The 13,561-nt window shown below is 41.5% G+C and overlaps 2 protein-coding genes and 1 pseudogene across 2 annotated transcripts; 1 reads left to right on the top strand and 2 right to left on the bottom strand.

Moving 5' to 3' along the window:
* The first annotated feature begins 1,665 nt into the window (after positions 1-1,665).
* On the top strand, positions 1,666-5,950 carry LOC121804502 (calcium-dependent protein kinase 2-like). The gene is made up of 8 exons (XM_042204066.1): positions 1,666-2,618; positions 3,171-3,314; positions 3,388-3,540; positions 4,364-4,473; positions 4,874-5,041; positions 5,121-5,248; positions 5,400-5,499; positions 5,587-5,950. Exons 1-8 carry the CDS (start codon positions 1,895-1,897, stop codon positions 5,659-5,661), a joined length of 1,602 nt encoding a protein of 533 aa, XP_042060000.1. The 5' UTR covers positions 1,666-1,894; the 3' UTR covers positions 5,662-5,950.
* A 5,415-nt stretch (positions 5,951-11,365) lies between these two features.
* LOC121804503 lies at positions 11,366-12,874 on the bottom strand. Its single transcript, XM_042204067.1, has one exon. The coding sequence runs from the start codon at positions 12,437-12,439 to the stop codon at positions 11,990-11,992; it is 450 nt and encodes a 149-aa protein (XP_042060001.1). The 5' UTR covers positions 12,440-12,874; the 3' UTR covers positions 11,366-11,989.
* Positions 12,875-12,885: 11 nt separating this feature from the next.
* On the bottom strand, positions 12,886-13,485 carry LOC121803729 (annotated as a pseudogene).
* Positions 13,486-13,561: the final 76 nt, after the last annotated feature.

The following is a 13,561-nucleotide window of genomic DNA, read 5'->3' on the forward strand; positions in this document are numbered from 1 at the left end:
TTTTTGAGGGACAAGTATTGGGTGGCATAATGTTGGTCATAAAGTTTTGATTCCCCGTCTTTAATATCATCTGATCCAAGGTTGCCATTCAAATTCCAACGACGACAATTTCCTTTGGATGTGTCGTATGCAATGACCATTAACAAAAGTCAAGGTCAATCTCTGTCTCATGTTGGATTATTTTTACGAAAACCAGTCTTCAGTCATGGAAAGATGTATGTTGCTATATCTAGAGTTACGAGTCGTAGAGGTCTCAAGATTTTAGTTTGTGGAGATGAAGATGATAATAGAAGCGATGCTACTGTTAATGTTGTTTACAAAGAAGTTTTTCAAAACTTATGAACTATTGGTTGGTTTGTTGTTGTTTTCTAATTTTTCTCTTTAATCTCTACTCAAATAACATGTTCTTTATTTGTGTATCTTATTCTAACTAACTCATACTCTTTGATCATTAGTCATACATCTCTTATTTGTCGTTTATTTTACTCCACTTATATTATAAATTAAAATTGTATAAAATTGATTGCCGAATATGAAATATTTCATTTATAGTTGATGAGTAAATTCTTCATTTAGTATAAATGTTTTATTTATAATCACATTATGTTTTTATAAATCTTTATATTGTTTTTAATTCTTAGTTTCTATATTTCATTAAAATTTACATTCATTATTTAAAAATTATATGCCCCGTGCATAGCACGGGTGTAAATACTAGTTAAAAAAAAAGTGTACATCTTGAGTATGATAAACTAAAAAAGAAAAATGAATATCTTGAATTAAACGGAGGGAAGTACTATGTAGTACTGGTACTTGGTATTTATAGTTTACAATTATTTAAGATTATAGTAGTCATGAACTGATTTTGTTTTATCTATAGTTCACAATAACAAAAATCTCCAACACGAATTCATCATATTTTGTCTTTGCAATTACGAACATTAAATAGTACTGAATCTAATCCAATTTATTGCTAAAGTCTCATGAATAATGAATCGATATTCTTATTCTATTTTCAATTCACATCTTATATAAGAGCAAAATAGGAGTAGATCTTTGTACATGAGCAACAATGCAAGATCTCATTTTATGCCCATATCTCAAATCACCAAAACCCAAAAGCAACATTCACATGAAAAATGTGGAATAAATGTGTTGGAGAAAAAGACAGATATAATGCAGTCGAATGATTAATATTCATCTCATTAATGCTGCGTAAGACCCACAAAGACTAATAAAGCTTTACAACTTTATTTCACAACAAATAAGCGTGTGAGAGAGTGGTATTACTCTTTAGATTAATATAAAGATTCATAATTATAATTTAGGTTCATTTGCGTCTTTCGTAGCTCGATTACAAAGTATAATTTGACACGTCATATTCTTCCCTTTTTTGTATTTTCTGACGCTGATTGAACTTTCTTAAACTATCAAAATAAAACATTTTGATGCAAGTTTGTCTATGATCCTAATTTGAGGATAAATATTTATCCTCAAGCTCTCTTCATTTTTTTTCAGTTTACAGTTTCTGTTATGTAAAAATTTATTGCGACCACCTCATCATTTATTTGGATGAAATTTACCATTATGTAAACAAATCAAATATAAAAGAAGTTAAATAACATGAAATATGTAATTAGTTGTATAAGAAGAAGTCAAAAGCATCGCAAATGAAAAAGGTGTAAAACACTCCGCCAACAAGTCAACAGAGTTTTCGTCTGTTAACTTTCTGATCTGCAAAACACTATTTCTCCAAACAAATTTGCGCCAACGATTCCTCCGCAGATTTCCATCCCTTTATCTCCAGCAGCTCGGAATCTTCCCCACACGCATACCACGGCTCCCCACAAATTCAACTCACAAAGTTGCTCGCAATAGCAAAAACCCCCCAAAAATGGGCGGTTGTTTCAGCAAGAAAAATCACTCTACCTCCGACGCCAATGGCTACACCTCCACTGCAGGGGGCAGCGCAGGTTACCAGCAAACCAACCACGATTACCAAAAACCGGCGGCGCACCACAACCCGCCGCCGCAGACGCATCACGCGCCGCCTCCTCCCGCTACGCAGAAGCCCCCCGCCGCCGCAGCAGCAGCTCAGAGATTGGAGCCGAACAACATTCTCGGAAAGCCATTCGAGGATGTGAAGTCGAAATACTCGGTGGGGAAGGAATTGGGGAGGGGCCAATTTGGGGTAACCTACATGTGCACCGAGATCGCGACGGGGCAGAGCTACGCCTGCAAATCGATTCTGAAGAGGAAACTGGCGAGCAAGAGTGATAAGGAGGATATGAAGAGAGAGGTGGACATTATGCAGCATTTGAGCGGGCAGCACAACATTGTTGAGTTCAAGGGCGCCTTCGAGGATAGGCAATCGGTGCATCTGATCATGGAGGTGTGCCGCGGAGGCGAACTCTTCGACAGCATTATCGCCCAGGGTCACTACTCCGAGAGGGCTGCCTCTGATCTCTGCAGGCAGATTGTGAATGTGGTGCAGAATTGCCATTTTATGGGGGTGATGCATAGGGATCTCAAGCCTGAGAATTTCTTGCTTTCGAGCAAGGATGACAAGGCCACGCTCAAGGCCACTGATTTTGGACTCTCTGTCTTCATTGAGGAAGGTTAGCTTGTAGTGTTTTTGCTTTGGAATTGGATGATTAGTTGCTTGATGATATAAAAGTGTTTCCTTTTAGTATGAATCTTGGGGTTTGTGATGTCCCATATTGAATAAGTAATGAATATGTGTATATATATGCTTGATGGACAATTTAGCAATTTGGGTTAACTAGTTTGGCAGTGCGAGTACGGATGACAAATTGTTGATAGTGGTGGCGTTCTAGCACAGGCTTGGGCATTTGACAAGGTTATTATGTTCATATAGTTTCTGGTTTGTAGTATGAGGTATGTTGATGGTAGGACATTAATGGAAAGGGGGCTAATAAGTTGAGAAGTAATTATTCTCAACTTGATGGCTATTTTGGCAATGCGAGTACAGATGCCAAATAGTTGATAGTGGTGGCCTTCTAGCACGAGCTTGGGGCATTTTACAGGGGTTATTATGTTTGTATAGTTTCTGGTTTGTAGTATGATCAGGGATGTTGATGGTAGGACATTAATGGAAAGGGGGCATATAAGCTGAGAAGTAATTATTGTCAACTTGATGGCTATTTCAGGCAAGGTGTATCGCGACATCGTTGGTAGTGCATACTATGTTGCCCCAGAAGTTCTGCGGCGAAGTTATGGAAAGGAGATAGATGTATGGAGTGCTGGTGTCATTTTGTACATCCTCCTCAGTGGTGTGCCTCCATTTTGGGCTGGTAAGGCTAATTTACTATCTGCATCAAGTACTCCTACCTGCCGGGTTTCTTAGTTTCGTGATCATCTTTGTAGAGACTGAAAAAGGCATATTTGATGCTATACTAAACGAAGAAGTTGATTTTGATAGCCAACCTTGGCCTTCAATCTCAAACAGCGCCAAAGATCTTGTTCGAAAAATGCTGAACAAGGATCCAAGAAGGAGAATAACTTCTGCACAAGTACTTGGTAATCTCCTCTATTTTTAGCTATTGATGTATGCTTGTACATTTTTCTAAAATCTTTTATGAATTTCTGATATGGAGTAAAGGTAGCTTGGCAGAAAAAAAAAGACCAGAAACACAAGAGAAAGAAGAGAAAACGCAGAAGAACATGAATAACTCAATAACTGGATAGTAAAATACACAAGATTAATCCTCTTGTGAGGCCCTAGGAACTACTGTCCTAATCCAACTATTTTCCCAAGACTCAGCCCTTCTAATGAGGAGCTATTTATAATACTACTACTATGGAAGAAGATTCCTAAACAAAAAGGCTCTTTTAAACAAAATGTAACTCTAAGAGAGAAACTTATCTCTAACATACTAATCACCAAACTCCTAAAAACAATAGACAACTAAAAGATAATGCAGCGTATCAATTGAAAATATCCTCTATCAATTTCACAGTTTTGTGAACTTGTCTTTCATAATAGCTTTTCCTTTTTGATCATACTACTTTCTTTGCCCATCGCAAGCCAGAATTCCTACATTTAGTATTATTTTATTGTGAATCACAGAAACCGGCCCTTCATTTATAGTACAGTTAGCTCGAACATGGCTTTGGAATCAACTTGTTTTACCCTAGCAGTAAATAAGAAAAAGGCCCCCCATCAAATGACTTTACTTTTGTTGCATGTTTTGTGTTGCTTTTATTCGGTTTGTTTTGTTTTTCACACTAAAACGAATTCGAGTTTTGATGTTTTCTGTTATAAATAAGTTGTATAGTGATCACTATATTTACTTTTTATTTCATAATTGAACTCAATTTATCTTGTTTGTTTGTGTTAAAGAACATCCTTGGATTAAGGGACAAGCATCTGACAAGCCAATAGATGGTGCGGTACTCTCTAGGATGAAGCAGTTCAGGGCCATGAATAAGCTCAAGAAACTTGCACTAAAGGTAATTTCCTTCATGTCTTTATATTTGGTATGAATCATACATACAATTGCAGGACACCCAAAAAAATGTTTAAAAGTTATTAGCAGTTCATTTTGGTCTGCATCTCAACTTCTGCTACCATAGTGCTCTCTGTTATTAACATTTTCCAGATCTCTTGTATGAAATGATTTGATCTGCTATGGCATGCGCATCTGGATCTTAATAGAAGCAGGGTTCGAGAAATGGCATTTACGGACTATAAAACTCTTGCCATTTGGGCTTAGTTGATTAGCAGCAAACTTCACTAAGCTTTATTTGCAATTATGGGATTTTTTATGAGATTTTCTGTCAATTTAGCTGCATAAACTTTCTTTATGGGTATGTTCTTACCCTCGCTTACGGGATCTGAATCTGCCTGCAGGTCATTGCACAAAGTTTATCAGAAGAAGAAATTAAAGGTCTTAAAGCAATGTTCACGAATATGGACACAGATAATAGCGGAACAATCACCTTTGAAGAACTTAAAACTGGCTTGGCTCGTCTTGGATCTAAGCTGTCCGAAACAGAAGTGCAACAACTCATGGAAGCTGTAAGTATAACCACTTTCATTTGGGAAATTTAGGGTTTGTCTGCTTATTACATTTAACAATTGTTACTGCTAATGCCAGGCTGATGTGGATGGAAACGGAACTATCGACTACATCGAATTCATCACTGCTACAATGCACAGACACAAGCTCGAACGAGATGAGCATCTCTTTAAAGCGTTCCAGTTTTTTGATAAAGATAACAGCGGGTAAGACCTGATTAAACTTCTCCTCGCTCTTCTTTTTCTATGCCTTAAGTTCAAATGCTCTTGTTGTTTTGATCTCAATAATTGAGTTCCATGTGGACCTCACATGCATTATCATTAACTTAATTGCCATTTTATTTAAAACGCACCTCAGCTATATCACAATGGACGAACTGGAAACTGCTATGAAAGACTATGGTCTGGGGGAGGGAGCTACCATTAAAGAAATCATTTCGGAGGTGGATACTGATAATGTAAGTTATGAAAGTATTTGGTATATTTCATTTCTTTTTTTTCTCTTCAAATTATATATAGAGGTTCCACATCTTTGGTATTTACAGGATGGAAAAATCAACTATGAGGAATTCTGTGCTATGATGAGAAGTGGAACAACACAACCAGTAAAACTCTTTTAGAGGATCAAATCGGATATTTGATAAAGGTTGCAGAGCAGCATGTTCTTCTTAGGAGAATGGTGAGATTTATGAAGCATTTTAGTTCTAAATTGAAACTTGCAACTTGTTTTTAATTTCAAAAGTGCGATAATTTATGTTGTTCAATGTTAATATGATGTTGATTTGTGTGAATAAGTATGCGTTCAATTAAATTGAATGTCGGGATGATATCGTGCTCTCGTTTTCCTGTTGTGATCTTTTTTTATTGTTTGGTGTAAAAGATATAAATAAATTTATTTTTGATTCCTTATGTTTGGTTGGAGATATGGTGACTACCTTCATTCAACGCCATTTTCTTCGCTGCAGAGCCACAGACCTTTGGTGCTTCAGCCTTTTGTCTTGGTTTCATAAAAGACATTTTGTGACTATATTGAATACGATACATAATACTCCATATGATGGCCAATATAACACATAAATGACCACAAATTTTCAGATAATTTACTTATGGTTTTTTTTTCTGCTGATTTTCAAAGTTGTGGGACAGACCAAATTTTACGTTTTCTTGGACGTAGTGGCCTCTATTTTCCTAGTCTGTTTAGAAGTAGAATAATTTGGGATCCAGCTATACCCTCTTGGAATCTAAAAAGGATCTATCTCCTCTCTCTTGAATGGTGTATCAGGCATAGTTTGGGAATAGAGAAAGCATAAAAGAGGATGAAAAGGGAGTATAAGATCGGTAATTGAGACTTTGTGATTCATGATTATTACAGTATAGAATACCCCATTATATAGGGTTGATACATTTGTAACTATGGTAAAGTATCAATCAAAGATCAATTTCCCTATTCTATTCTTGGAGTATAATTGATTGGAATATTTTTCCTTATTGTTTGGAATATTCTCCCAATGTCAACTTTTCCTTTCTCAACACTCCCCCTCAAGTTGAGCGGTGGGATCCCCAAAGCTCAACTTGCCAAGTACGTTCATGAGGCTTCTTGAATTGACAGCTTTGGTGAGGATATCAGCCAACTGTTCTTCGGACCGGACAAATGGTAGTTCTACAGCTCCACTTTCCAGTTTTTCTTTGATGAAGTGTCTGTCGACTTCAACGTGCTTTGTTCGATCATGCTGTACTGGATTCTCGGATATGCAGATTGCTGCCTTGTTGTCGCAGTATAGTTGACTTTTGTCTTGTGTGAGCCCAATCTCATCCATCAACCTCCTAAGCCATAAGATCTCCATCAACCCACTTCTTATTCCTCGGAACTCAGCTTCCGCGCTCGATAATGCCACTACTTTCTGTTTCTTGCTCCTCCATGTTACCAGATTTCCTTCTACAAACGTGAAGTATCCTGCGGTTGACTTCCGATCGATTGGATTACTGGCCCAATCAGCATCAGTAAACCTATAAATTCCTCGGTGTTCATTCTTTCTGAACATTATTCCATGTCCAACTGTTCCTTTGAGGTACCTCACGATCCTCAATGCAGCTTCATAGTGGTCTTTTTGTGGTTGGTGCATGAATTGGCTTATCACTCCTACTGCATAGGCAATGTCTGGTCTAGTGTGAGAGAGATAAATGAGTTTCCCAACCAGACGCTGGTACTTTCCTTGGTCTGCTAATTCCGCTTTATCAGAGATCTGCAGCCCGTGGTTCACTACGATTGGTGTATCGGCTGGTTTGCAATCAATCAAGCCTGTCTCCGCTAGAATGTCCAAGATGTATTTCTTCTGTCGCAGGAAGATTCCTCCTTCAGACCGCAGTACTTCTATTCCCAAGAAGTATTTAAGGTTTCCCAAGTCTTTCATTTCGAATTCTTGGAATAAGCTTCCCTTTAGCCTCTCTATCTCTTCTGTATCATCTCCCGTGATAATCATATCATCTACATAGATAATCAGGCATGTGATCTTGTCATCTCGCCTCTTCAAGAACAAAGTATGATCGGAGTTGCTCTGCCGAAATCCGTACTTGGTCATTGCTTCTTTGAATCTTCCAAACCAAACCCTCGGAGATTGTTTGAGCCCATAGAGTGTTTTCTTTAGGCGGCATCCTTCCCCTTTTGCAAATCCTTCCGAGAACCCCGGGGGTGCTTCCATGTACACTTCTCTTTTCAGCTCCCCATGTAGAAATGCGTTTGTTACATCAAATTGGTGAAGTGGCCAGTTCCTGTTGGCAGCAACTGAGAGTAGTACTCGAATGGTATTCATTTTTGCTACAGGTGAGAAAGTCTCATCGTAGTCAACTCCGTAAGTCTGCGTGTAGCCTTTGGCGACTAATCGCGCTTTGTATCTCTCTATAGAACCATCTGGCCTTCGTTTGATAGTGAACACCCACTTGCATCCAACTGCCTTTTTTCCGTCTGGGATTTTGCATTTCTCCCATGTACCGTTTCTTTCCAAGGCTCCCATCTCTTTCATCATTGCCTCTCGCCAGTGTTTGTGTCTCCAAGCCTCTTCCACCGTACACGGGATTTCCTCTTCCTCATATAGGGCGGCCTCGAATGCGTGTGCCATCTCTGAGAGGTGTCCCTTCACCAGGTTTACAACGGAGTATTTGGTTTTCTTGCCGATGAATTCAGGGCTATAACGTTTTGGCGGGATTCCTCTATTGGCTCTTGGTGGAAGTTTGTATCCCCCAAGTTCTTCGCTAATCTGTTCTTCCAACAAATCACAAATTTCTGGATCATCTTGCGAATCTGTTTCGGGCCCATTATCTGTCTCTGGGTCATTTTCACCAAGTGTAGTCAAATCATCAATACTAGGAGGAGTTTCAGAGACACTTACAGGAGATACCAGTAGGGGATCGTCTTGGATAGTGTCACTGATCGGTGCGGGCTGTATTTCTTCTTCATCTTCTGCTGGGCTTTGTTTGAGACGGCCTGTTGGGATGTCAGAAGTTGGTGGCTGGCTTAGTGGATCACTATGGCTCTCCCCCTGACCACTAAACTGGCCAAAGAAATAGTCGGTTTCAAGGAAATCGCAATTCATGGTAGTGAATAAGCGATTAGTTTTAGGGTCGAAGCACCTATATCCCTTTTGTGAGCTCCCATATCCCACGAAGACGCATTTGATAGCACATGGAGAGAGTTTATTTCGCTCATGTTTGGGGATGTGCACAAAAACTGAGCATCCGAATACTCGAGGCTTTAAGGTTAAAGGTAATGGTATGTGGGCTAGGGTCGAGAGGACTTCCAGTGGGGTTTGGAGGTCAAGAGTCCTGGAGGGTAGGCGATTTGTTAGATAGACAGATGCGGCTATAGCTTCGGGCCAGAAGTGTCTGGGGGTTTTAGACTCAATGAGCATGGCGCGAGCCATTTCTAAGAGGGTACGGTTCTTTCTTTCTGATACGCCGTTTTGTTCTGGAGTGTATGGGCATGTGGTTTGGTGGACAAGACCATTTTTGTGACAAAAGGTTTTCATATTCGAATTGACAAATTCTCCCCCATTGTCGGAACGAAGGACTTTTATGTTTTTCTGGAATTGGGTTTGAACTAGTGCATGAAAGTGTCTAAAATGTTCAAAAACCTCATTCTTTTGTTTCATAAAGTAGACCCAGGTCATACGAGTGCAATCATCTATAAAGAGGAGAAAATATTTGAATCCTTGTCCCCCCACAGTTGGAGAGGGACCCCACACATCAGAATGAACTAGTGAAAAAAGGGAATCAACCCGGGTATTGTTTGATTTATATGAATGTCTATGGCTCTTGGCCAATGCACAGGTTTCACAATACATATCTTGACTAAATTTAGGAAAGAGGATTTTTAGATAACCCGTAGAAGGATGTCCCAAGCGTCGATGCCAAAGCCAAGCCTCTCTATCAGTAGTCCCGAGGTTTAGTAGAGCAGTTCCTCGTTGTGTGATCTCGTCCACGTAATACAGCCCGTCCCGTTCAGTGCCACGTCCAATAATTTCCCCTGTCCTGATATCCTGTAACAGACAGAAGGTCGGTTGCATCAGTAACGTACAATTTAATTCTTTTGTTACATGACTGATTGACAACAGTTTATGTGACATGGACGGAACATATAAGCAATTAGATAACGTCAGAGTGGATGAAACAGTGACTGTTCCTGCTCCTTCAACAGGTGTAAACTCGCCACTAGCTGTTTGGATATGACTCTTTGGTGCCCTATGCATATTAGATATATCAGATATGTCATAAGTAATAGTATCAGTGGCTCCGCAGTCAAAAATCCACTTATCATTTTTCTTTTCCGAGGAGACGTTTAAGGCATAAGATTCGGGTAAATTGTCAAGTATTTGGAACTGATTTTTACAAAGTATAGGGACTGTTTTGGAATTTTCTGCAATTTTGGGGGTTTTATTTGAGGATTTCTGAAGTAGGGTGGCTATATTGCAATTTCTGGGATCTTTGGGGTTTCCTTGCAAATTTCGGGGTCTAATCTGCAATATTCCTGGACCTGGGGGGTCAGGATAAGAATTAAGGAAAGGGTAAGGGTTTGAGAATAAATTCTCAAACCCTAATTTACCATCTAATTGAGAGTCCGCCTCTTTCTCGGCCATTCCCGATTTTGCACCGCCTCCTCTGGCGACGGTTGCTACTCCGGTCGTCATCTCCTCTGTTTCCGGGTTGCCGCCTCGGTTGTAAGCGGCTCCTGAGTTGCTCCCGATGGTGACGCCTGGTTCAGTTTTGCCTATCGCCGTCGCTGCTCGGCCAGCTCCCTTGAATGGGGCTGGTGGCGGTGGTTTGGTCTTCTTTTCTTGCCACCATTCTGGGTAGCCGTGAATTTCAAAGCATGTTTCCCGGCTGTGCTTCTTCTTCCCGCAGTGTGAACATACGAGCCTCGATTTGTCTTCTTCAGGCCGTTTGTTCCACCCACCACCACTACCGCCGCCGCTCCGTTGAGGATGGCTTCGATGCTGCCATTGATGGGTCACGGCCAGGCCAGCCCCGACCCCTTGCGTGCTGGAGTCCTCTGTCTGGAGAATGCTCGACCGGACGTCTTCTCGTCGGAGGATGGCGTAGGCCGCCTCGGCTGAGGGAAGTGGCTCTGTCCTGAGAATCTCCTTCTTGGTGTTCTCGTATTTGCTGTTTAAGGATACTAATAATTGAAACAGCCTCTGTTCTTGTTTTTCTGTGTTGTATATGTCAATGTCCTCTGCATATTTCATTGGATTTGGATGTCGCCGATCTATGGAGATCCATATGTCGTTTAGTCTGGTCCAGATCTCCTCCAGTGATTCCTCCCTCTGCTTTAACGTGATTGCCTTTGCATACAGGTCATATACTTGGATTTTGTCGCTCCCGCTGGCGTAGGTGACTTCGATGCTTACCCATATATCTCTGGCCGTCGGGTATTGAGTCAATCGACTCACCAATCTTGGTTCAACGTTCTGGGTTAACCATGTGAACACACAGTGGTCGGCTTGTTGCCATTTCTCGAATGCTTGGTCGGTTTTGGCCGGGGGGGGTGGGACTCCGGTGATGTGAGACATCATCCCCCTTCCGCCAATCGCTGCTTTCATGAGGATAGACCATTGGGGGTAATTATCCCCATTTAGTTTCTCTGCAATGACCAGTGGTGAGGAATCGATTCTGTAGATTTCTGGTGTTGATTCTGGAGGTTTGGTGGGTATTATTTGGTTCTGACTTTGTGCGATACTTGCACGCATAAATTCGGCAAACATTCGAGCGAATTGCTCTGTTTCCGTTGGTTTTGGTGGTTCGTCGTTATCTGACATGTTTTGTCTTTGCAGGATCTGCCGGGTTTTAGCTAAAAGGTTTGAGATTGGTCCGAGACAGTGATGAAACTATTCTGAGTCTCATCCCCGCTCTGATACCATCTTGAATGGTGTATCAGGCATAGTTTGGGAATAGAGAAAGCATAAAAGAGGATGAAAAGGGAGTATAAGATCGGTAATTGAGACTTTGTGATTCATGATTATTACAGTATAGAATACCCCATTATATAGGGTTGATACATTTGTAACTATGGTAAAGTATCAATCAAAGATCAATTTCCCTATTCTATTCTTGGAGTATAATTGATTGGAATATTTTTCCTTATTGTTTGGAATATTCTCCCAATGTCAACTTTTCCTTTCTCAACACTCTCCGCCACTACTCGATGTGAACGCGTAATCCCCACTGCTCCTCTCGTCTTCTGGCCCAGGACTTGACGGTGGAGTGTGAAAATCTTCCTCCGTCGATTGTAGCTCTATAAATTTTGTGAACGTTATCACCACTCTCACAGTCGGAACCACAGGTATCGATATCTAATTCTACAAACCCAACCAAATTAATTCAAAGCAGTGGATGTATAGTAGCATGCGTCTAGATTTATTACCTTGACCGGAAAAGTCCTGGGTTGGAAGGTTGTCTTCAGAACTGCTCCGTCAACCAAAGCATCGGCCTTAGATTCTTCTTAAATGCCTCCTCCTCCGCCTTCTTGGGCTGCTTTTTCACCGCCTCACTCGATAACTCCGCTGCCTCTGCTGGCAGCTTGCACTCACGAAACTTCACCACCGCGTTGTGCATCTCGTAAACCCTCGACTTCCATTTCCCCACGTGCTCAGTCCTATCCTGGCGCCTCCAGTTCTTGCAGTTGACGAGCTCCGCTTTTGACACGTCCACGCTGGGCCGAGAAACACTCGCGGGGTTGCAGTCCTTAGCGATCTGATCCTCCGTCAGTGGCGTCCCGATCCTCTGGTATTCGGCCACGTGGACTTGTTTCTTGGCGTGCTTGACGATGAGGAGAGACCCTTGGGGCACGTCCGGGCGGTCCACGTTGTTGATGAAGAGGAAGCTCTGGTTGCGCCGCTTGAAGTTCATGCCATCGAACCCTGCCAGGGTGGTATCGGCGCGGAGGTTCCCGGCACGCTTCCAGATCTTGTATGTGTCGGAGGGGGCCACCCTATCAATATGGGTTACAATTCAGCTCGATTTTCACTTTAAAATACTCATTCTATTCGCCATTAAATATCTCAGTTTTCCTTTTTGCGTCCGTTCGTAAATAAATGTCTCATTTTACTTTTACTATCGGTGACAAGTGGACCCCATACTGTACTAATTCATTCCACTCTTATTTTATTATAAAATCAAAATATAAAAGTATGACTTATATTTCATTAATTTTTTCTACTCACTTTCTGTTTTGAAGTTACTCACTTTCTGTTAGGAAGTTAAACAATATTTTAAAACTCAAGCATGTAAAAAATGAGACATTTATTGTTGAAAGAAAGGAGTATAACTGTGTTTAATTTGGTTGGTTTTTTTGTCTACCTATCGATGAAGGGTATGATGGAGCTCTCAAAGTGGAAGGAGATCTCCATGTAGAAATCCCGCATACGGCGAAGGGCGCCGACGAGGCGTAGGAGGCGCCGCCGCCACTTCGACCAGGTGTTGAGGTGGCCATGATGGACGAGGATGGGGGCGATCTCCTTGCAGCGGCGGAGGAGGGCGTGCCACCCGACGACGTTCTGGAGGTAGATGTTGCCCCCCGCTGCAGCGAGGATGCGGGCGGATTCAACGTCGTTGAGGCGGATGGAGATGTGGAGGGGGTCTCCTTGAGCGGGTTATCTCGGCCATCGAGCGCAGCGGAGATTTTCTCGGCGAGGCGCTCCTCCGCAATGGATTCTGCCTCGGTGTCAATCGAGTTGGCGTCCGAAAGCTTCGGCAAGGTGGAGACGATGTTTGTGAGGGCGGCGTGGTCACCTGTGGCCACAGCATAGTGGGCGGGGCTGTTGGCGTAGTCTCGTGGCTCCACGGCAGCGGTGACGAATGTTGGGGGCTTAGTTGATGGCTTAGACATTTTGATAATTTTTTTCCTATTGTATGTGAAATTGATTATTCAACTTTCAATCAACGGGCGAAAGCGGTTTGTGTGGTATCTCCTAGGGGAGAAAGGAAATCGAAAAAAAAATTGTCACTATTTTCATGGATCCTAAATACAAA

Source organism: Salvia splendens, chromosome 5 (genome assembly GCF_004379255.2).
Source record: "Salvia splendens isolate huo1 chromosome 5, SspV2, whole genome shotgun sequence".
Taxonomy (NCBI): Eukaryota; Viridiplantae; Streptophyta; class Magnoliopsida; order Lamiales; family Lamiaceae; genus Salvia; species Salvia splendens.

What these genes read in the sequence shown, in the direction of transcription:
- LOC121804502 (XM_042204066.1), top strand. Translation starts at nt 1,895, where the DNA reads ATGGGCGGTTGTTTCAGCAAGAAAAATCACTCTACCTCCGACGCCAAT. An exon ending in TGTGCCTCCATTTTGGGCTG is followed by an intron (nt 3,315 to 3,387) that starts GTAAGGCTAATT and finishes TCATCTTTGTAG; the next exon opens with AGACTGAAAAAGGCATATTT. An exon ending in TGCAACAACTCATGGAAGCT is followed by an intron (nt 5,042 to 5,120) that starts GTAAGTATAACC and finishes TGCTAATGCCAG; the next exon opens with GCTGATGTGGATGGAAACGG.
- LOC121804503 (XM_042204067.1), bottom strand. Translation starts at nt 12,439, where the DNA reads ATGAACTTCAAGCGGCGCAACCAGAGCTTCCTCTTCATCAACAACGTG.